Below are 24032 nucleotides of genomic sequence, written 5' to 3'. Positions count from 1 at the left end.
ATCAGGGGCGTCTGTGAGCTCAGGCAGGTGGAGGGAGCGGATAGCGAGTGTGTCACGCCGCTCCCGACGGTGCATGAGCGAGCAAGTTTGAAAAAATAGTCGGTAACGTTTCGGAGGAAATGCGTGGGTCGGTCTGCGGCCCTCCCGACTGATTGGCAGTAGAAGCTTAATGTGGGAGCCTCCAGTGACTGGGAGGATTTGGACACTACTAAATTAGGGGAGAAAATCTGAAAATTCGGAAAAAGGGGGATAAATTAAATGAATGTGGGTCGTTCAAAGGTCTTCCCCTTTTGTTGCATTTAATGGTCTTCCACTGAGCTACAGAATGTTTACGGAGATGACGATATTAACATGAGCAATGCCCACAGATAGATGGAGAAGTTTAAAGAAGGGGAAACTTTTCCATGCAGAGATCATCAAGTTTGACTAAGGGGTTTTTCAAAAGGATCCAAGAGTTGGGTTCAAACGATGGTGCAAATGCATTGCTTGTGATGGAGTCTACGTTGATTTTAGCTTTGATTCTCACCTGCCTGTAAAGCATAAGCGACAGAAAGGGATCGCTATCCTGCTTCATCCGTGGTCGGCACTCTTCTATCCACGACGATTCCTAAACCATTTTGCCCAAACCTTCATTAGGAATCATGTATGCGCATTGATTATTTCATTTCCTGAAAATAATTAAATAAATAAATTTAAACATATACAAAAAGAGGAGAGTCAAATCTAATTGCCACCAATTTGACCAAAGTTTCACACAGCCTTTATTAGGAAGTATAGTTGTGTATAACCTACAACGCTGTATTTCTGTTTTCTTTTTTTTTCTTTTTCTTTTTTGAATTAGCGCATTCACTGGGCTCTCAAACATGTTATCTTGAATGTAAAGCTCGAAAGTCCATTGCTACTAACAAACCCTGCAGCAAAAGCTAGTTAGGTGAGAGCTAATGTTTACGGACAGCGCTAGGTGAGTAAAAATAACACAACAGGTTAAAACCTGTTGTGATAAAACTCAGTTAAAACCCCCAATATTGATTCTGATGCAGTGAAATGAAAAACTGAAGTGGGAAAAAAAAAGAAAACTTGCAAACTAATGTAGCTTAGCTAATGCACTTCAGCTAGCTAATGGTATGATGCATGAGCCTAATAGGTAAACATAAATGGAGCCACATACTGAAAACGTTTACTGACGCCTCTTATTGATTAATACTAAGTACTCGCTTTGGGTTTGTTAAGGGGCAGCGCCAGAGTTTTTTTTTCTTTAGCTTAATTGTGGTAGGGGTTGATTGACTTTTCAAAGAGGGTGATCTAAAATTTTAGGTTTCCCCTGTAATTTCTCTTGCAACGCCCAGTTAGAGTTGTAGTGCTGTTCTGTGTTAAACACGGGGTGAAATATTCAGCTTATAGGATGGATGTAATATTTACAAGCCAGCCTACACGCGTGTATTTACAATTTTACATAATTATGTCCCAGCCAGGGCATTAAACCACACACACATACACACCCACATGCAGATACACACAGGTTTGTGTACATTTGAGCCTGAGAATCAGAGATCACACAGATCATGCTGTAAGTTACCAGCAGCGTTCTGTCCCATAGACCTTATGTTACACCAATGAGCATCGCATGGAGGGAGAACTATAAGGAGTCAGAATCTGTGCAACAGAGATGAAGAATCATGCACTTAACATTACACATCCTTAAATTAAGATTTATGAAAAAATAAATATCCAAATTTCAATCCATGTTGCACTCATTGTCTGAATCAGATCAGATCAGTGCTCAGGTTGGGTTATTAAAGTACATATCTTTTTCAAATTATGAATTACCTGATTCATAATAAACCAGAAACATTTTTGGAGCACTGTTATGGTGCTGTTTTTATCCTAGGGGTAGTTGCAGCACCGCCAAACCCCTCCCTGCCACCACCCATGGTATCATTTATTGTTATTGGTGTCAATGAGAACCAAAAACACGTTTAAATGGTATCGATGCATCTCTACCAGTTTTTGCATGCAGTTTTTTCTCAATTGCTAATTCGGTGCTTCATAAAGGAACTTGATTCTGTCTATCTACTTGGTTGCTTTAGGGTTTTTTTAGACAGCCTGAGGCAAAACATTTGGCTCCACAACTTTACATTCCTGCCCCGTCTTTATTCATTAAGGGAAGGCTTTGCATGAAAGCATCCGCCAAATTAATAATTGTAATTTAAAAGTCATTTATAATTCCTTTGTGTGAATAAAAGTGGACAAAAGTGACAAGTCCATTTTTTATCGTGTATGAAGATAAGGTGGGCAATTCAATTCAGTTTGCATTTATCTATTCATATATTCTTATATTTAGGTTAGACAGGATCTTGGTATTGAAGAACTGCCCAGGAGTGTTAATTCATGGTATTATTCTGCATTTTCACCTTTTAACTACCAGTTTTGCAAGAGATGACTTGTATATAAACGTTTAAATAGCCTGAAAAATAGGATTTCCTAATCAATAACATTTTTTTTCATTCTAAGAAATAATCATTTTCAAATCGATCTTTCGGTTATTTTATCCGTGTAATCAACTCCGAGCTTGGACACACTTCTCAGAATAGCTCCTCTCTTTGTCTCCATAGCGCTTGCTCATGTGTCCTTATACTCACGGGGTGGCGAATCTCGGTTTTGACGTTTTCTGGCCGCGTCTCAATAGCACACATATGCGCCATGGAGACGCCAATATTTCACGCCCACATCTTGTTAGTTTGCTAGACGGTCGCTTTTGAAAGATTCATGGTAGCGGCCTTACACAGGTGCTAAATGTGCTGGGGAAAGTTGTGTAAAATTGGCAGAGGCATGACTCCTTTGTCAAGAAAATTTCCCTCTTCACACATAGACAAAATTAAGCCGGTTTGTGGAAAATAAAAGAAGTGTTCTGCTGGAGGCGACCGTTGCTGCTGTCACTCACCAAGATTGAAGCCAGTGTTGATAAAAAGCATGATGATGTTTAATTACTTTTGCCTTTTGCCATCGGAATGAGAATTCGATTCTTGGTAGTGCAGAAAGGACGCTGCTCACTGTGTCCCTTCTGTTAGGATAGTATATGTCCCTGACATTCAGAAAAGCCACAACAGCCTGCAGCTAGCACTTAGTCTGCTCGAATATCAGTGCATTTGGCAGTATTTTAATTTTAGCACATATTCACTGAGTAAGAAATAAAACACAACAGAGTGTCTTGACTGTTAATTGAAAATATTAAATAATGCAATAGTGTAGGTAGTCAGTTTTTTGATAATAGCACTTCCTGTTGTGTTTTATTTCTTTTATACGACATCATTTAGCCAGTTCTTACAATTGTGTATTGGTGTCTGTTTTTATTTGAGCTGCAATACATAGGCAAAAGTATACGGACACCTGATTTCTTCAGATCTTCCCCAAACCGTTACCATCAAACTTGGAAGCACAAAATTGTATAGATTGTCTTTGTATGCTGTAACATAAGAATTTCCCAACACTGGAACTTCACAGTGGCCCTGTGCACCAAACCAACTTCATGAAGACATGCTTTGCCAAGTTGACATGAAAGAACCTAAATGGTTTGCAAACACCTTGGGAATGAATCAGAGTCTCCTCACCTGACTTCAGTGTCTGATCTCACTCATGCTTTTGTAGGTCAATCAGCACAGATCCCAGCAGCCACACACTAAAATTTAGTTGAAAGCCTTTCCAGAAGAACAAAGGTTACTAAAAGAACAAAGGGGACTGAAATCTGATGTGAAGATTTAAAAAAAATATATTTAATATATTTATAGTTGCATTCTACTGTATATAATGTATCTTATTTAGTTGCTGCCAAGCTTTGACTCCTCTTCTTTGTCTTTTTTCGCTTTTTGCCTCCATTTAACTCTATCCTTTCCATCGACTCTCTCAGCCCAACTAGCTTCATGTCCTCTCTCACAGCATCAGTCTGGCCTCTCTGACTTTATCTCCGAAAACCTCTACCATGGGTTGTCCCTCTGATGAACTCATTCTTGATCCTATCCATCTTCGTCACTCCCAAAGAGAACCTCAACGTCTTCATCTCTGCTACCTCCAACGCTACTTCCTGTGTTTTCTTCAGCGCCACTGTCTCTAAGCCATAAAGCATCGCAGCATCACTGTCTTGTACACCTTTCCTTTCTTTCTTGCTGATACTCTTTTGTCACATAACACACCTGACACTTTTCTCCACTTATTCCAACCTGCCCATACGCACCTCTACACTCTCCAGGACACTAAAGAATTATAAAGAAATAATGTAAAGAATTATGTATATAGAGCTTCATCCTATTATTTACATTACTGTATTCAGTTTTTTTGCTAATTCACATTTTTTTTTAATTGTCCAGTTAATATCTTTGTATTAAAGAAGTGATGACTCTTAATCGAGTGCATTAATGTAAATTCAGAATTTGCCACGTAGCAGCCTTTCTGTCAAAGCTGCTGTTAAAAAAAAATAGACCACATCAGAATCTAGAATTCCTCCATTGTAGGGTATAAAATGAATAATTATTAAAAGAGCAGAAATAAATGATATGCTCGCCCCCCCCTCCCCCCACACACACAACGTTCTGGTTGTTAATGAAGTCATTTGACCTTTTTAGAATCATTTACATAAGTGCAGAATTGAAGGCAATCTTGCATGCAGAGGAACACAGAGCCTTACAAGTGGACAAGAATCACAGCATTTACACCAGCCAAGAGATTTTTGTAAATCAGTGATTAATGCCCAGCTTCTGTCAGGACACAGCACACAAACCTCAGTACATGACATGCTTTTGAGGATGCGCCTCCAGTCACTTAGCTGACTTCAGTGCCTCCTTTTTTATTCATTCGGGTTACAACAGAATCCGAAGTTCTGGAGGAATTTCTCTCTCACTTGTCCTGCATCAGAAACAGGCCCTGTGTCACTCTGATATCGTGTGCCAGTCTGAACATTTGTCAGTGCTGTCCACCTACAAACTAGGCTGGTGCTGGCAGAAACTGTAAAGTCACTGGAACAAACACCTTCTGCTCATTATTTTAGTATTCACAGCGACCCGCTCTCTCTAGCCTTTGTCTCTGATGTTATGAGAACATGTAAAAGCACTCAAACTGGGATCCTATATTTGGACGCTGCATTGGGTTTTATTATTAGTAATAAATGTTCAGGCCAACTCTGTGTCTGCGTGTTGGTTGGAGAGGATGAAGCTTAAACCGAGCTTTTACTGTCCTTTTTCTTGTCCAGAATTAACTCCACTAACTGCTCTCATCAATTTGAAGCCTAATTGTCTTTTTAAAGCTGTGCGTGGCTGAAACAATAATGAGTACTGTAAGAGTCTCACACTGTGAAGTGTATTTATAATACATTTGCGATCAGGGGGTTCCTGCTGCTATCAGATTGGAAGCTGAATGGGAATACGGTTTGGTCCATAAGTATTCGAACAGTCATTTATTTATATGAGTTTAGTGTTTAGGTATTGCAGCCAATTTTTTTACCTCTATTTTAACAAGCTCGAAGGTAATTAAACAGGTTGATGGTTGGTGTATGGCGGCATACAATGCTCAGTCCAATACCAGGAATCTTTGGACAAATTAAGCAAGCTAAACTTGTGGCATCATATCCATATTCTTTTCTTTCAGTCGTTCTGGTACATCATCTGTCAAATATGCTGGAGGTAGTGTCTTGGCATGGGAAGTCATAAAATTAAATTCATTTAAATTCCAGTAAGAAAAAATTTGTTGCAGGTTAAACCCAATATCCGCTCAGTGTTTTGTAATCTTCCTCGTTATTGGTCAAAACATTTACATTTACATTTAGGCATTTGGCAGACGCTCTTATCCAGAGCGACTTACATTTTTTACATTTTTTTACATTTACAAAACCATATGATGTTTATAGAAGTCTTTTATTCTATGTTATATCAAGAGACCCCGCGGCCGGGATCATCGTTCACGGATGTACGACCTTCTTTAAAACGTTCGGACCATTTCAATGTTTTATTGCGGCTAAGAGAGTTGTCGCTGTACTGTGCCTGGGGTGTTTTATAAAAGTCAATCAGTTTTATGCCCCACATTCACAAGAAATTCCATAACAAGTCCTAGTTTGACTTTAATGCTCATCATACATCATACATAGATGTCTTCTAAATACAGATATAACACCTTTTTTTTTTTCGAAGGGTTGCTTTGCTGTTCACTTGATATCCACTGATGCTAGTTGAACAAATAAGTCTTTATAGAAATGCAGTAATCCACTAGACAGATTTGATGTAGTAATGTCTGTACTGCACTTTCTTCATGTACTATTGTCACATACCTTTATTTATATATATATAATTTCCATCCAGCTTTTTCTGAACAAACAGAACAAATCCAGTGTAGTATGTTTTAAATGTAAAAAATGCAATGCCTCAGCATAAAATTCAGCTCAGCAATGACTAATGTTTTGTATTGCAAAGCGGTATGTGTAACAGTTTTTTGAAAGATAGGTTCAAAAGAAAGAGACCTGTCCAGAATATAATGTATTGTCTGCAGTCACAAATTGTTCCCAGATAAAAGCAAGCGTCTTGTAGCTGTGCAGTACAGGGACATCATTTATGATGAACGGATCTGGTAGGCAAACATAGTTTCATTAGTGAGCATACAGCACTGTCACATAATGTGTCACATTATGATAATTGATTACTACCTTGTTATAGCGGATACCTCGGGCAGTTAGGCAAGCTAAGGATCTTATCTCATAAGTCGCGCATATCATTGAATACAAACTAGAATTTTATTTGTCAGAAACAAAACCATACACCGTATGGCAAGAAACAAAATGACCTGTTTAGACTTTATCATAAATAAGAGTAATCAGTGAGTTCCAGCGGAGCGATCTGATGTGACGAGAGGCATAACAGCACTGAGACGTTCATCTACCGTATATGCGTCACTCAACCATATGCATCCCAGGTGTTCTACTGTAATAACCGCTAGTTTCAGTCGCTACCATGGATGAAAGATGGCTGGTACTGAGGAGAGAGGCAAAACCCACATTCAAACCTAGGCACAGAAGCACTTTAAGCACAAAAACACATCTGATTGTTGTGTCGACTTAAACAACACTTCTCCTTAGTCATTCTGAATTGCCCCTGAACCATCCAGTTTTTTTTTTTTTTTTTTTAAATTAAGGCTGCAAAGATAACTAGCTCTTAACACAAGGCTGAATCCCAAATCGCTCTCCAACCCATGATCAAGGGCATTAATGAGTGTGTGACAAGGAGTTGTACATCCTACAAGCCTTACATTTAACACTATTCAGGATTTAACCCCGGAATTTGGCAAGCCAACAGAGCTGATTTTCAAAAGTGGAAATATAAAGAGAAACTTTAGGAGATTTGCAGTGGTGTCCACCACCTTCATGGTTTATTATCCTTAACTTTTGAACACACAGCACGAGTAAGAATTTAAAACTACTTTCATCTCTGTTGCCGTTGTTGTTATGGTTAGTTTTTTGGCTGCTCATGTCGCGGGGCACAGGTTTTACACCAGATCCCCTTCCTGATGCAACACTCCCCCATTTAATCACACTAACCGTCGCTCACCAGCTCCACCAGTTGCAGTTAATTAGTTCCTCCAGTCGTGGAAGAATATGTGTTTGCGGGGTAAAATAATGGGTTAAATTAATCCAATCATAATCTGATGAAAATAAATGGCGTTTGTGGACCTGTTGTATAAAAGCAATATCACTTTTGAGGTTGTGCTGTTGTGCTGAATATCAGCACGGCAGTGGTGCAGTCAGAGGTCGAAGGCATCACAAGGCGTGCTGATATTTAGCACAACATTGCTTATGTAAACTTTCCTATGTACTTTTATAATGTAAACAAAAAGGTTTAAATAAGGTATAAGTCATGAAAGTGTACGTATCCACATGTTTTATTCCTCTTATGCCACAGCTATGTTTACTGTAATTATTTATTTGCTAGTGAAGGATACATCATAGTTTTATATAATGGCTATAAATTGTCTTTCAGCAGTTTTCTTTACACATGAATAAAAAAAAATCTAATTCTCTCACATAATTGCTAATAACTAATCGAGTAATCATGGCTCCGGTTAGCTTGCACTGATATCGATGCAATGTTAATATACAGCTACTGCGAACGCTGACAGCCACTGCAGTGCAATGAGACACAATATTGGCAGACTGACGTTGCACACAGCAAGCCATTAATTACGTTTTCTCAGCTATCAATAGCTATAAGAAGCGTGCAGATAAGTTATAAGGGCGAGCTGAGTGATAGAGTGCAGTCACACTACGTTATCAAGGTACTAAAAGTGTCCTATAATTTGCAGAATATTGGGAAGAAGATGACATGTCAGGAATTCATCAACAACCTGGACGGCATAGACGCAGGACAAGATTTCCCCCGAGATCTCCTCAAGGTAAGAGCGGCCTACTTCTCCACCTGAGCAAATTCATAAGTGTGTGTAAAACAACCCGGGTCTTGATGTTATGTCTGAATAAGGACTTGTATCGCTTTAATCTCCTATCGTTGCTGTTTGAAACGAGAGCTCGTGGACCCGGTAATCCAAACCACTATTTTGGTCCACCTGATCTCTATAGCTTTACTGTAGAACTCTCCTTGGCTTTTCATTCAGCAGCCACCTGATATTTGTTCACCCGATATATCTCATGACTTATAACCTAAGCACAAAACCATCCTTGGCCTGGATTAATTAGCGCTGCTTAGAGGTTGTCATTATGGACAAAAGCGAAGGTCCCAGGGCAGTGGCTTGAAATGACTTGTCGGATTACTGATGAGGGCTGAGATCGATTACATGTTAAAGTGTGTGTGTGTGTGTGTGTGTGTGTGTGTGCTTGATGAAAAGAAAGTTATAGTAAAAAGTGAAAATGGCTAGTGCTGTGTCTGAGAATGTGGTGTGAGTGACTAAACATGCTTGATTGGACGATCGTCAATTATCGTCGCTGATCTGTGAATTACCTGTGTATTTCAAGCGATTGATTGATAAAAAAAAGGTTCGAAATGCGGAAACATGCATAATATCCGAGGAACTTGTGTTAAAAGCGTGATATGCAAAACCGGTCACAAGGAGTGTGTGTACGATGGTTGAATCTAGTTGGCCTACACTGACCGTGTACTTCTGCTTTGACAGCTGTGTCGTGTTTGTAATGTAAATATATTCAGCAATAGATTCTGATTTAAGTGATTACGGTTGATGTACATATGTATAATGGCTCTGGGGTTAGAAATAATGAACGGTGGTGGGATTGATTAGTGACACCGAAGCAAGAAGTATTGTATTGTCCGGTTAAACCGATTATTTATTGGTTTACTTGGACCGATGCTGGATTATGGAATAGTTACCGACTCCCTTCACTACTATGCACTGTATATTACCATATAGTGCTTAATAACCTTCAGTTTAGATTGTTGTTCCTTGCCTGCATGCCTGTGATTTGCTTTTTTAAAGAAAAAAAATTAAGAAAGAATAAAGAAAAGAATAAATTCTTCTACATGCTTACAGGTGAGAAATGCACTTATCCTCCCTGCCAAGATGCAAAAAAATAAATAAATAATCACTTGTTTCCTTTATTTTGTTCGTATCAGTGGACCTCTGTGCATGTGCAGCCCTCCTGCCAGAAAATCCTTTCACATGGTCACTCTGACACGTCCAGTGCTGGCATATTAGCCGCAGCGAAAGCTTAGTCGTGCGCTGGCAGACCGGAACACAGGCGTATTGGGCATAAGCTCTGCAACCTGAGGAAAGCAGGAAATGTATTTGCTCTGCCAAGAAGCACTTCACAGCAGACTTAAATACCCCCCCCCCCTGCATCCCTCACCTCCTCCTCCTCTTTCTCGCCTCCTTCACTTTTAATAAAACGAACACACCTTATCCCTGCAGCAGATGCAGCTCCTGGACTCTTCAGCAGGGTGATAACTTGGCCTTGATACGGACATGACCAAGTGGAAGAGATGATGACGCCATCCAACTAAGTGGCATGCTATCGCTGTGCTTGTCACGGTGCAGCTACGCTGCCAGCTTGGCTTGGCTTGGCTTGGCTTGGCTCGTTGCTTTTATAAGCTTTTCATTAGTTGCTCTCCGGAGGTCTTGCTGGACTCGCTCGCCTCGTAGGCTTACTCTTTTAATTAGAGCCGAGTGCTGCTTTTAGTATTTTTTTAATTAAATAAGATGTCAAAATGTCTCTTTAAGTCAAAGTTTCTGCCACTTTGGAATTTAATGGCTAGTGTAAATCCATTCAAGTCGATCATGATGGATATTTACTTGTCCGTCAAGCCTAGCAGCGTCATGTATATTACTAGCCAGCAGAACAATAATGACGGGATCAGACTTTGCTTTGTGCCATGACAAAAGCTTTTTGAATACGAACTGGATTTGTTTTCCCTAACTTGAAATTATATCATTTGGACCTCAAGTAATCATGACTAATTTTTTTTTCTACAGAGAAATTCGCCAGTTTACAGTAGACTTGTGATGTGTTGTGACTGACGACTTTTTCCTTTTAGGCTTTATGGTTTTGACTTCGGAGACTTCGGTGTCTGATTTTCACCAGTTTTCAGTTTTATTTTATCATGTCTTCACAGCAAAATGATTTAAAAAACACGGTACTGGTTGCTGATTTTGAAGTTATTTTACTTCAAATATCATTCCAGAGGATCTATTAGATGGATAATCATGTAGTTTATGTTTTTCCATTTAGCTTTTAGCATTGGTATACAGGTATTAATTCTTCACTTAGGCCAAGAAGATTCTGAGCAGTGCATAATGTAGTGTGTGTATCTCATTTGTCTCTTCACTCCTGCTATGATAATATCTGCAAGCATGGCCATGAGGTTTTCATTATACTAGCACCGGTTAATCTTACCAGACTTGTTTAACATGCTCTGAGCCTAATAGGGGGGATCCCAAAGCTCTACAAGATGCAGGTACCTTTAACTTAGGGTCCCAAAGGACTAAATGATGCAGGGGTAGCTCAGTTATTACGGTGTTGGACTTGATGGGTCGCTGTGGCCTTTATGGATAGGAATTGTTTGTCCAGTACGGCTCGATTGGATTGGGATCGATTGGGATCTGGTGAGTTTGGAGACCGGTTCAGACTTCATGTGTCAGTTTCAGACCCTTAGAGCAGCCAGTTTGCTATACAGTACAAATGGCCTTTTTATGACATGTACTGCTTTGCTGTACACATCACAGCACCTCGCTTTAATCGTGTTGCTCATCATGCGAGATCACCGTGCGATCGCTGCTATTTTGAAGTCTGAATAAGGGATTGTCTGCTTCAGGTGTTTTGTCATTTACTGTAGCTGTGATCTCTTCTTTACTTCTTAAATTTACCTAACTAGTTGATTAGTTGATCAGTCGCTCATGTTAATTATTATGGGGTTTCTAAAAAGACATGAAAGAAAAATGCATGGAAGAAAAAACAAAAAAGAATAATTTGGAGAAAAGTTACGAGTGGATACTTCTGGCTCATTGGATTTTCAATTTTTTTTATTTATATGTAGATTTTGTTTTTTATGCATTTTTGTTTTTTTCTTGTCTCTTTTTTTTCTCCTGTGTCCATTAAGGGTTGTCACTATTCTTAAATACCCTTGAGTATGTGTTTATTTTACTCTCTGATCAGCAAGGCGTTACCACCTCATGACTGCGTCACTAGTTGTTTTTCCTCCTGCACCATCCTGTGTAACGACTGGAGCTTATAGCGCCATCTGTCCCCGAGCTCTTGTTTTTTTCCCCATTAGGATTTTTGTTGTGAACATTAACTGATGCCATGTGATTGGCTGATCAGCAATAAGCAGAATCAGCATAAAGACCATGATGTGTTTTATGGAGTTTGTAAAATTATCTATAGTTATATATATGCTAGTCATATATAATGCTAGGATTAAATATAGTATTAAATATAGTCTAGAACATGCAGTATGTCTGTGGGACAGATATGCTCTCTAATGTTGCACAGCAGAAATCTTTATATCTTAATGAAATCGGCCAAAGACTTTCATGTTCGCGGTGTGTTTTGACCTTCGGCACCAAAGGATTTTCTTTTTGATGAGCGTCCTGGCTAAGTGAGTCACTGAAAATGGCAGCTTTTAAGTTCGACTCTTGGTCCATTTTAACCTGCTTTTATCTCTGGATATGCTTCACTTGCTCTCAACTCTGGATCCAAACTCAAGTGTGTGCGTACGTGTGTGTGTGTGCTCTTAAAATAATTAGCCTGGCTGTGCTCCATTTACGTCTTTAGGCATAGTCAGGCAAGTAGAGGGAGTCTGGCTTTCCTGATCCTCCCTAACCAGCTTGTTGCATGACACAGCCGACTTGTGTGGTGTGAAACTGAACCACAGTGTGAGGACGAGAATGCTTTGTGACTGTATGTCCTCTGTAAGAGTGTCTTCTGTAACAGCTGTCAGCCTGCGACTCCTTTCTCCTTAACATCCAGAGGGGATTCCAGAGTCTGTCAGGACCCGAGGCATCCACCATTGTCTTATAAATAATAAATAAGTTTGTCAGCCCTTCGCGGGCCCCCCACTGGCCTGGGGCCCCAAGCAGTTGCCTGCCTCGCCTGTTGACAAACAGAAGCTCTGTTAATGTATCTTGGATTTCTCTTGACAGCAACAGCCAACCGGACTCAGGCAGTTTAAAGCATACTTGTGAATAATTGTATTATTTTCGACTATTAATTATTAAAGATTATTTGTGACATATTTGGCGACCTGTGCAATAAATGTGCATACTGGTGTTTTGACACTAGAGATTAAATCGGATGGTTGGAAGAAAAGTGCCTTAAAGTGTCGTTCAAACCAGGTAGTAAAGGAGTTCGATCTGCTGCGAACAAGTAAAAAAAGATCCCCAAAGAAACAAAACCTGTAAATCAGGGAGAATCCAGCAGGCTATAAACGGAGTATTTTATATGTTATAGCTTTGTTGTAGCTATAAACTAAACCGAGACCAACAGTGTTGTCCAGATAAGATAAACTAGCTCTGTTGCTCAGTCTGTATTACTTGGTGTAGTGGTTAGCAGTGTGTCCTCATACCCCCAGGGTCTAGGGTTCAAGTCCAGACAGTTGGTGTGAAGTTTGCATGTTCTCCCTGTGGTTGGTGGGTTTCCTTCAGGTACTACGAGTTCCTCCCACGGTTTAAAAACAAGCAGATTAGACTAGTTAATGTTCTCAAATTGTCCATAGTGTGTGTGCTTGTGTGCACTGCGATGAATTGGAACCTCGTCCAGCATGGACACCGTCTAGTGCCTTGAATGCCCTGGGATAGCTTCAGGCATCCTGTAACCCTGTAAGCGGTGTAGAGAATGAGTGAGTGAGGAAGTCGACTCATCTTTGACCTTTTTTTTCCCTTGCTCTAAAGCCTTTTTCTCTCTGATTAGCCGACTGAATTTGAATCAGATGGATAAACCCCAAAGTCCCACCTGTTATTTCTTTTTGAAAATATGTCACATTTCAGCTTCAAAATCCTCCTGAGACCTTGTATTCATTGCATTTTTTTCTCCACGGTTTCTTTTGATAAGCACCTGATATCTACTGTATGAATTTGAACAATGTCCTCATCCAGGAAGAGGTTTTGCATTAAAAGCATTATACGGACCACTCATCATATGTTGATCATACAAGGTTTTATAGATGGTGTGGTTGTGAAAAATGTATGAAAAACAGCTACAGACGTTGTTGGATTCTCTGTCTATTGCAGTGAAGCTGATGCCTTTTAATGTCTTTCCATTCAGATATTACAGGACATGCGAACGACAGCAAGCCATTAGTTTAAGACCTTCAAAATTGTATTACCTCTTGTACCTTTTAAAGAAAGCCCGAACTGAACTCTGACAGAACTGTTTTATTTGTTATTTATTTCTCTCTCTCTCTCTCTCTCTTTTTTTTTTTTCTTTTACAGAATACGTCTCCTTTAGTCATTTTCAAGCACATAGTGTGACTTGAAGAAGCCAAGTTCAAAAGGCTCAGTATGCATTCTCTTTAGCTTTTTTTCGTCTTCTTTTCCTCCAGACAAAGTGTGACTTTGACATTAGAAGGGCACAGAAATGTGAGAAAAAAGACCAGGGCCGTGCTTTTCTGTGAGAAATGTTCTGACAGTCTGCCTGTGAGTCCAGATGTGAAAAAATGCACAATGTCATTATATATATGAGGAGTTGGAGAATGTCAAATCCTACTAAGGTTTACACATTAGGTTCATTTTACGTAATACAATCAGGGGGAGGCGCTTCAATTAATATGCACATCAGGTCATTAGAATGGGATCGGGGGAGGGGTGAACTCGATGTAGACCTTGTGGTACACCTTTTTCAACCAGAAATCGTGCTATAAAGGCAGTAAGATCCACTCTATATTGCACTTGACAATTGCACTTACAATCCCTTGCGGCCCGTAATTCACAAAGAACCAGTTTGTACTTGAAGACGCTATGTGATTGCGGTTAGTGATGTTTGAACCAGATGGATGAAAAAGTCAGAGGAAAAAGACTGGTTTGAGCTAACAGGAAGTTCATGGTAAGCTAATAACTAAAAGAAAAGATTCTCCAAATGTACAAAACGTTAAGGTGCCACTTCTGTCAAGCAAGAACAGGAATCTGCAGAAACACTGGGGCCTCCGAGTGGCTATCATCCAGAGATCACAAGTTCGATTCCCGGGTGATCCTGTAACCTCTCGCAGCCGGAGGTCTCTCAGAGGGGAGGAATGAGAGGTACTTTGTGCTCACACATTAATTACGGCTCTACAGCCAATCAGGGGCGTCTAAGAGCTGACGCAAGCAGAAGGAGCAGATAGCGCTGTCCTCTGAGTGTGTTACGCCGTGTGTGAGCAAGCAGTTCGAAAAGATGCGCTTGGCTGGCATCACGTGGTTTGGAGGAAACATGATCGTCTTCGGCCCTCCCGACTGAGTGGTAGAAGTAGCCTTAATGTGGGACGGGAAGAAATTGAACACGACTAAAAAAAACACTGGGTGCTGATTCACAGGGACTAGATGGATGATAAAAGGGGTAAAGACAGTGAGAAAAGCCCAGGCTATGTTTTAAAAATCTTTCCCTGTTACGTTTTTGTGAATCTACTGTATATTTGCAGTACATTTCGAGAAAAAATGGTTATCTGTCAGATCCATAGCCATTTTAGTGTCATTTATTCGGAAAATGTTACACCTTGCATTTAGATGACTGGAGTATTATTAGAGCGAGGACTTCCCTGTCGCGGTCTCGGTATGCAAGCGCAGACATGGATTAAACACATCCTGATCCTCAGGGATCTGCGCGTGACATGATTCATGTGACCTTTGCTGCATTCCGTCTTCGCACCTGTCTGCAGTTTCTGGTGATAATCGACCGTCCCGTGTTGGGATTTAATATCGTACCTGTGCCAGAGCGTAAGTGCTGATTCTGCAGCCGAGCGCATTAGGCTACTAATATCTCAGCACGTAGTCTCGGTGGCTGTAGCGTAAACGTTTTTATTTGTGCTAATGCATTAACATACCGTAGCCGCTGAAGAGCGATTCGTGTGGAGATGGATTACAGGAGTCAGCAAGCGGAGAGAAATCTTTCAATCTTTTGAAATGTGTAGAATAGCACAACGGAGTTTGCAGTCACTTTTAAATCTTGACAGTTAGAAACTGCACCAAAGAGTTACTTGTGTATATACTGTATATTGCAAAAGTTTGCGTACCGTTGGGATACTTTATACCTTCTCTAATTACTTGGGAATTGTGTCAGCTTTTGGATTTTGTATTACACAAAGTAAAAATACATTATGTAACAGTTTTAGTCTCAACAGTCTGACCCGAACCACCCTGATCCGAATAAAAGCACCCAGTTATCACTCCATCTGCACGGCAGTTAAACTAAAACTTTTGTTGGCCAGCTTATCCGCGTTTTATCCGTTTAAGGCTACTATCTTCCCAGTCACTGCAGTGCAGGTGTAAACCTTTTGAATATTTCAGTTATACCGGTTCATTTGTGACAAGCAAAAATAGATGCTCCACTTGTGATTTGCACGAAAGAAGAGCACCATGTAGTGATTAATTTTTTTTAGTCTAAGGGTGTACCTGGTGCTGAAACTGAAGAGCATAAACAGAAGTGTTCAGATATCTGCAAACAAGATTTAGACCGAGACTCTAAGGAAGGTGAAAGTTTCTTAAAGAGAATTATTACTGATGACGAGAAACGACACGGATTTATCACAACGAGCCTGAGTATGAAGCGGAAACACCCATGAAACAAAGTCAACTATCAAGCGGAAAATTGATACTTGAGATTTTCAAGGGCCAGTATTGGAACATTACTTATTACAGTCAGACGCTTAGTGAAGATCTGAAGCTTAAACTTTGGATTAAACGCAAAGAACTGCTATTCAAAGATGTTGTGATCTTGCGTGATGTGCACGTCAGCACACTTCTGTCCACACTGTCAACACTCTCTAAAAATGGAATACAGGGAAGCTTGTTTACAAATTGTTGACAAAGTGTATTGAAAAGCAAGGTGATTACGTCGAAAAATTATGCATTTGTCTTTCCTGAAAGTTAATTAAAATAAACGCTACAGCCAGAGTGCAGATCATTTTTCTCCCACCCTCGTACTACTACTGCTGCTACTTTGATGAATGACTTCACAGTTGTCAGAATCACTCTGTACATGCAAGATGAATTAATATTCTGATAAAATGCTAACAGTAAACGCGCATCTTATCGGATCAGCATCGACGTAAAACGTTGAGTTGGAATCTCTAGTCAGAATTAGCTTTTGTCATCTTGCATAGGAGGATACAATCTGTTTGATAAGTCTATGTAGTGTCTGTGCTTCTAGACAGCGTGCTGCTAATTATTTTTCAGTCGTCTCTTTTGATCAAGTCATTTAAGACTCCAGCCCAGTGAAAGCAGGTGTGTTGTATTTGAAATGATGGTGGTGGTCTGACAGCTGCTTAGAGGTACATTACAGCCAGAGGTGGGATTTTGCTCCTCTTTGAAATATAATTGACTGTTCCAGATGCTTACTCAAGGGCGGTAAACAGAACACACATACAGTAAAGTTGATTATATTGTATAAACCAAAATTTGTGCATGAATTTTGCACTATTATAAAGATTTTTTTTTAGATCAGCAATGTTATTACTATTCCATATTGAATCATGCCAAGACCCAAATGAACATACTTATCAGTTTAATTACACAGATGATGCTATTATTGTTATTATTATTATATTGGGGTCTGCCATTTGTTCATTTAATCCAATTAAAGTCATACACATACTCATACCCAGGAAACGCTCAAATGCACAAAGTTCAAAGATTGGATTAACTGCAAGTTACGAGTCTATTCAGCATTAATATACTCTGTGAACTTTTGCTCAAGCAGGTGGCTGGAAACATTGTTACCGCGCAGATGCGTTATAGGCAGCGTTTTAATAATAGCTTAAAGCAACAGCGCTCATCGATCACCCAGCAGTAGCTCCTAATCCTAATCCTGGCCTGTGATCAAGCAATTCTTCGTATCGTGTTTCCATGAACAACAAAGGGCAACGGCTGACCTTTTCAGACATTACGGTCACGACTGGCTGCTGTACTGGCCTGTAATCAGAGCCCCATTACTCCCGTCACCGTAATGAGCTTTTTCTATTTTGATCTGACCCATTTGGCAGCTGTTAAAAGGTGATGATTGCAAACGCAAGCCATGTTTGTTAGTTTAACAGTCTAAATTAATGGGATTCGAGTAGAAAACAGAGTTAGATGGATTGGATGGAGTAACGTGACTGATGATCAACATTAGTTTAACTTAAGAGAACAGCAACACACATCTCAAACGGAGTAGCTACGTTTACACAGACATTTTTCAATCTGGGAGAATTGGGTATTCCATTTTAACTGTTTACATGGATGCTGATCGGGTAAAATGTGTGTAAAATGTGTTTACATGCTCAATGCATTTAAACTGAAACTTTTTTGACACGTGTAATGTGCTTACAAAATAGAAGGAAATCTGCCAGAAATATAACTAATATAATTTTCATTCTCCAGCTTTGACGTTGGCCTTTTCATCTTTCTCGAGAAATCCTGGATTCTGCATTATGATTGGTTACAGCATTTGAATCTCATCTAGGATTTGATTAAGTACTTTACTACGTACTATATGAAATAATGAGCCAGTCAGCGCCCTTTCGTCCGCCTGAAACACGCTGGAGAAAAGTAAAGACTAAAGGAAGAAACTTGTTCTCACAAAGTTTACAGATTGTAAACAGAAGCAAAATTTCCCTCCTGGGAATTTGACAATTTACTTATTCATGTCATCTCCACGTGGGGCAAATCGGATCAGCTGTTTACACGCTTTTGCTGTCAATGCCCTTTGTGCTGTACACTCATTCAGATTTATTACAGCTGGAAGTATTTAATAATATTGTCATCCCACATGAAATGCTGGTCCTCTTTTCAGTGCACCAGTCCACGGTGGCAATTATTCAGAGGATGGCAACCAAGTCAGTGTGTTCGAAAATGGAAAACGCACATTAATTCATATTTAAAAGGAACATGTTGCCAGCCATGCCAGATTATCAAGATTTTAGTGAAAGAAAAAGAAGAAGAAAAAACACTTAGTGCTTAACTTTCACTTCTCAAGTTATTTTCGGTAGAGCATGTCTTAACTTAATTACGTAATACAAATTGGGTGTGTGCTCATGGTTGGAAAGTATGTTGAATGATGGCATTAGCTGAAATTAAAAACAGCAAGACATGCCTAAAATGGGGGTTTTACAGCATGGAGATATGGGCCTACAGCTTCAGATAATGTTTACCACCAGAATGGGGTGTAAATGTGATCTAATGGTCATGAGTTTTGGCCCTAGACATGCTGTTGGCACCCAAATCTGAACCTACCATCTGTGTGCCTCAACAGAAATTCGTCAGACCAGGCTACATTATTCCAGTCTTAAGCTGTCCAGTTTCAGTGGGTCTGTCTCTGCTGGCCCCTATAACAATTATCAGGAAAGCATCGAAATTTAAAGTGTTTTAGATATTTATTGCAAAAGGATTGTTCAGGGCAGTGAGGGAACAAGTACTGTAATCTAGGTTCTCTTTAAAGATGGGTGGTATGAGACTGAGGTCCTGGGCAATGAGAGCAGGTGGAGATGGAAGGAGCCTCTTCAGGAGCTGTGGGAAAATTAAAGAGGCTCACAGTGATCAGGTGAGGGGGCAGAAGACCAGGGCATATTAATTGACTGAACTGGCACACTGGAACAGAGAAGCAGAGCAAGATCCAGTTCACAAAACAATCGGATGTTTAGTAGGCTGATGCAACACTGAAGACGCAGAGTCTAATCTCACCAATCTTGTAATCAGACACAGGCTAACAGAGTTTTAATCCAATAAACAGTATATATACAGTAAATGTATGTAGAGTGAATGTATATATAACATTCACGGTCAGGAAATGCTGTAGGCAGAATGCTAGAAAGCTTAAACACGATGTAAAGAGACAAACAGGGTTTAAATAGAGTAAGGAAAGCACTTAATGTGAGAAAGGTGCAGTTAATTAGCGGAGTCATGCTGGAAGAGAGGGAGGAGCCAACTGTGTGGGGGGAGGAGCTCTGGAATGTACCGGAATGATGGATGAGGGAGGAAAAGCAACCAGGATGTGTGACAGCAGCCTTTTAGATTCCTGTTCTTTCCTGACAGACCTGGGACCTGAAATATAATAAATAATATATTAACATATATAATAAATATATTTTATTATTTTATCTACCTCAAGATTGTGTATTCAGAGATGTTTTTCTGCTCAACACTGTTGTACACTGTTGGGTGGTTATATGAGTTACAGCAGCCTTTCTGTCAGCACATTGACCAGGATTTTCTGTTCACTCAGATGACGCTCTGAAGTTTTTGCTTTATTGCACCTTTCTGATTAAGACTAGAGACTGTAGTGTGTGTGTGTGTGTGTGTGTGTGTGTGTGTGTGTGTGTGTGTGTGTGTGAATGCCAGCATATCAGCAGTTATGGAAATAACCATACCAGCTTGCCAGGCACCAACAATCATGCCATAAGATCACATCTTATATGTATTACACTGCATTGCGTTCTATTTATGGTCACTGCAGATAATTTAGATAGTAGATGACCATTACTGATATATGCCATGCTATCATCTTGGTGCAAATAGGGTGTTCATGTTCTTTGGAGATAATTTAGATAGTAGAGAACCAACTACCAATATGTGCCACGACTATCATTTTGGCGTGAATAGTACATGATGGTGGTGATGTTTCTTTGGCTTCTCCTCTTGTTAAGGGTTTGCCACTGTGATCCACACATTTCACTTGGCACAGGTTTAACGCCAAATGCCCTTCATGATGCAACCCTCCTATTTTTATCCTGGCGAAGGAACAGCAATAAGGATGTCCTGCATCTAGTGGCTAGATTTGAGAAATCAGGCGGAAATCGAACCCATGTGTGCCAAGCCTACCTACTGAGCAACCAGTGCAAATAGTAATATCCCCAGGTTCATATTTTAAATTACATTTCCAGTGAAATCTTCCCTTAACATTCTGTTAATCTCCTTATACTGGATTATTAGTGAGACTATTTTTTTCCCTGTTTGTTCTTATTGCTGCCCTTCAAACCGGCAACCTGATTGATCAGGAGATTCAAAACCACTTGACATCACTCTGCGCCTTTTTCTGACCTTTTTCATCTTTTGGAAGCGCTCGAAAATTACCAAAAATTGCAGGTAGCATGTCTTTGAAAATCAGCCACATTACATGTAATACGTGCAGTGGAGATTGAAAGCGGGGAGGGGAGCACCAAATGTAGAAGCACACTCGAATATCTACAGCATGTCTTAGTAAGCATATACCTTGATTGCTACAAATTCTATCATTATGATTTATGTCTGCAGCAGAATCACCAAAAAAAGAAAGTTCCTGTATCTTATGTCTTTAAGCACAGAATCAGTTTCTGTCCATAATATGCTTCACACTGCTTTTTGCAGTTTATTGACTTAAAATATAGATTGCGTTTGATGATCTGCATATATCTGATCTGTATATCATCATCCCGTTCTGTGTTACTTTGGACGACTGGACCATAATTTTTAAAGATCAGTTTGAAAGAAATTTATCAGTAGGAAAAATATCAGTGTTTCACTAAAGAGCCTTTTAAACCAGCGCTCGGATAGAGCGAGCTAGAGAAGCACTCAAATATTGATATTCTTTTTAACCTGATAAATCGGCAGAGTAGTCTGGATATGTTAAATCTTTCGTTCGTTCCGCTTGGCTGACAAGTCGAGAAGTCTTCAGGCAAGACTTGTGTGAACTTAATCTGCAGGGGGAGAAACACACCCTGCTCTGTACTGCTCTTTAGTTCATTTTTCTATAAACTGCATTTAAAGATAAAAAGGCTTTAAGTATGCAATATTTAAGAGCGTTAAGAGCTTAAAACTTGCTCTGAAACCTTGAACATTTAAATAATGTTTATTTTTTTTAATATATGTGTCTAGACGAATAGTGTGTCTGTAATCGTTTTACATTCAGCTGCAGCAGGTTGAACTTGCATAGGGAGTGGCAGTGTCTATTTACAGTATATCTGAAGTCTGTGTTTTCAGTTATGAAACTGTAATAGATATGTACTGTATATAAGCTTAGTTTCTTTTAAATACATTGCTGTGCAAAAGTCTTATGCCACCCCAGATGTTTTACTGCAACAGACTGCAAAATTCCTAAATTTAAAAGTTGATTGTCTTGGCAGCAACCTTATTTCCCCTCTCGTCTGTTCCCTCCACTTAGCATTTAACATCACCAGGATTTATTGCTTGTTTAGAAAATGCCTATTATTTCCTTTAAACTTTGCTTTTGTGACCTGGATGATGAAATTTAGGAATAAGATATGAATAAAGCATCATGTGAATTAAGATTTTATTTTCAATGTTTTTATACCAAAATTATTCAAAAAATGTTTAGAAGTGAGTCATTTTTTGAGATTTGTGACGTGTAATGTAAATCCCTTTCAGGTATCGACCCCCAAGTCTAGGCTCCCATCAATGTCCAGTATGCTGAAATATGCTTTATAGCTTCACATGTTTTAGAGTTTTTTTTCTCTTTTTTTTTCTTTTTTTTTTTATATTGTCTTTATAAATAGGCCCCATACAGTAGAATTTTTCTACTCAGTATAACCACAAGTGCAATAAAGAAAAGCTGTCAATTTAAGTATTTGCTGTGAAGTATACTTTTAAATTAAAGTTTTCCTATAGATTTAGACTTTACAGATATTATAGTGCTAGATATTTTCACTAAAGATTATAGTGACCCTGCAGATCAAGCATGGGGCATACTGTAACTTACACATGAATACCTCGAGTTTACCTAAGAAATCTTTTCTTTTAATTGCTTGTGCAGTATGTATAAGAGGAGGAAAAAGATGTTCGAACACTGTTACAATTTTCAAGCACTCATGACCCATTTCCTTTTCCCAGAAAAAATGAGTGCAGGTCCTCATCTCAACATACTTTAATGATATGACAAAATAAATATTTTTTAAACTCTAAAATGTTGTCCAATTGAGTGAGAATATTTCCTGTCATGTTTTAACTCAAAAGCCATTAATTCCTTCATCTTCTAAACTGTTTATTCTGTGTACAGGGTTGCAGGGGGCCCGGTGAGGCAGGGTACAATCCGTCACAGGACACACACACTCGCACACTCATCATGACATATATTATCCTAATTTGAATGTCTTTGTGACGGGGGAGGAAACCGGAGCACCCTCAAGCACGTGAAAAACACACAAACTCCATGCACACAAAGGCGAAGTGGGAATCAAACCCTGATGCTGAAGGTGCAAGGCGACAATACTAACCACAAAGCCATCGCGCAACAACACAAAGCCAGTAATGATTCAGATGCCACAAGTGCACATAATGATGAAGCATCTGCAATGGTTATTAACAATTAAAAAGAACGTTATTCAGTTCAAATAAATTTTATTTGTATAGCGCTTTTAGCAATTTCCATTGCCGCAAAGCAGCTTTACACAATCAAAAGAATTATTTAAGTTTGTATGAAATGTGAATTTGTATGAATCAAAATGGTCAGGTTGTCCCTGATGAGCAAGCCGAGGACGACAGTGGCAAGGAAAAACTCCCTGAGATGGTAATAGGAAGAAACCCTAAGAGGAACCAGACTCAACAGGGAACCCATCCTCATTTGGGTGAAACAGAAAGCAGTAAATGATCTGCATTTATACAGTGTGTTAGGTGGCAGGCAGTTCAGCTATAATAGCTGATGTTAATTGATGTTAATATGGAGTCCAGGTAGTTATTGAAGACCCAGGTAGACTTGTAAGAAGTTCCAGTCATGAACTATCGAACTGTCAAGTCCCCAGAGAAACAGTTGCCAACACCAGTCAAGGCCAGAACCATCTTCTAGGTAGAGAGAATCATCCCCAGACACCAGACGCATCCCAAAAAGACACACGGGGCATCCATGTGACGAGATCTTTAACCAGAAGCGGGGCACCAGGATGGGTCAGACAGGTCCGGGGGGGCAGAGGGAATCTGGATCACTGGCAGCTCAGGAACGACATGTGTAGCTCGACAGAGAGAGAGAAAGAGTGAAAGGGGGAGAGAGGAAAGAGAAAGTGGGGAAAAAGAGAAGAAGAAGAGGAGAGAAGGCAGTTAGGTATGGTCACAGTCACACAATGTATAATGTGTATGTATATTAACTGTAGAGTGCAAGCAGAGACTCCGGCAGGACTAACTATGACAGCATAACTAAAAGTGAGAGCCAGAAGGAAACACAAACATGAGGGCTTCCTGAGATGTAAAGCAAACAATCACCTCACCGTCAGCAAACCTGAGTGATCAATGAGAGTGAGGAAGACAGCATCTAAACATACCAGTTCACCATAATACTCTACGTCCATGAGTCCCCCAGATCTGCTTTTTTACCTAAGGCAAATCTATTTATAAAAATGCTTGGCTAAATAAATAGGTTTTTAGCCTGGACTTAAACACTGAGACTGTGTTTGAGTCTC

General features: G+C 39.7%; 1 protein-coding gene across 7 annotated transcripts in view; it reads left to right on the top strand.

The window, feature by feature from the left end:
* psd3l (pleckstrin and Sec7 domain containing 3, like) overlaps positions 1-24032 on the top strand; it is a 139902-nt gene that overhangs the window by 75472 nt on the left and 40398 nt on the right. For all 7 annotated transcript variants that reach the window (XM_053515913.1, XM_053515912.1, XM_053515914.1 and 4 more), the window contains one exon: positions 8332-8421. In XM_053515913.1, the coding sequence (XP_053371888.1) occupies positions 8332-8421 (90 nt within the window). The remainder of the gene's footprint in view (positions 1-8331; positions 8422-24032) is intronic.

The sequence above is a fragment of the Clarias gariepinus genome, chromosome 17 (genome assembly GCF_024256425.1).
Source record: "Clarias gariepinus isolate MV-2021 ecotype Netherlands chromosome 17, CGAR_prim_01v2, whole genome shotgun sequence".
NCBI classification, from domain to species: domain Eukaryota; kingdom Metazoa; phylum Chordata; class Actinopteri; order Siluriformes; family Clariidae; genus Clarias; species Clarias gariepinus.
Note: the sequence above shows the minus strand (reverse complement) of the source record. Positions and strands in the feature narration are given on the sequence as shown.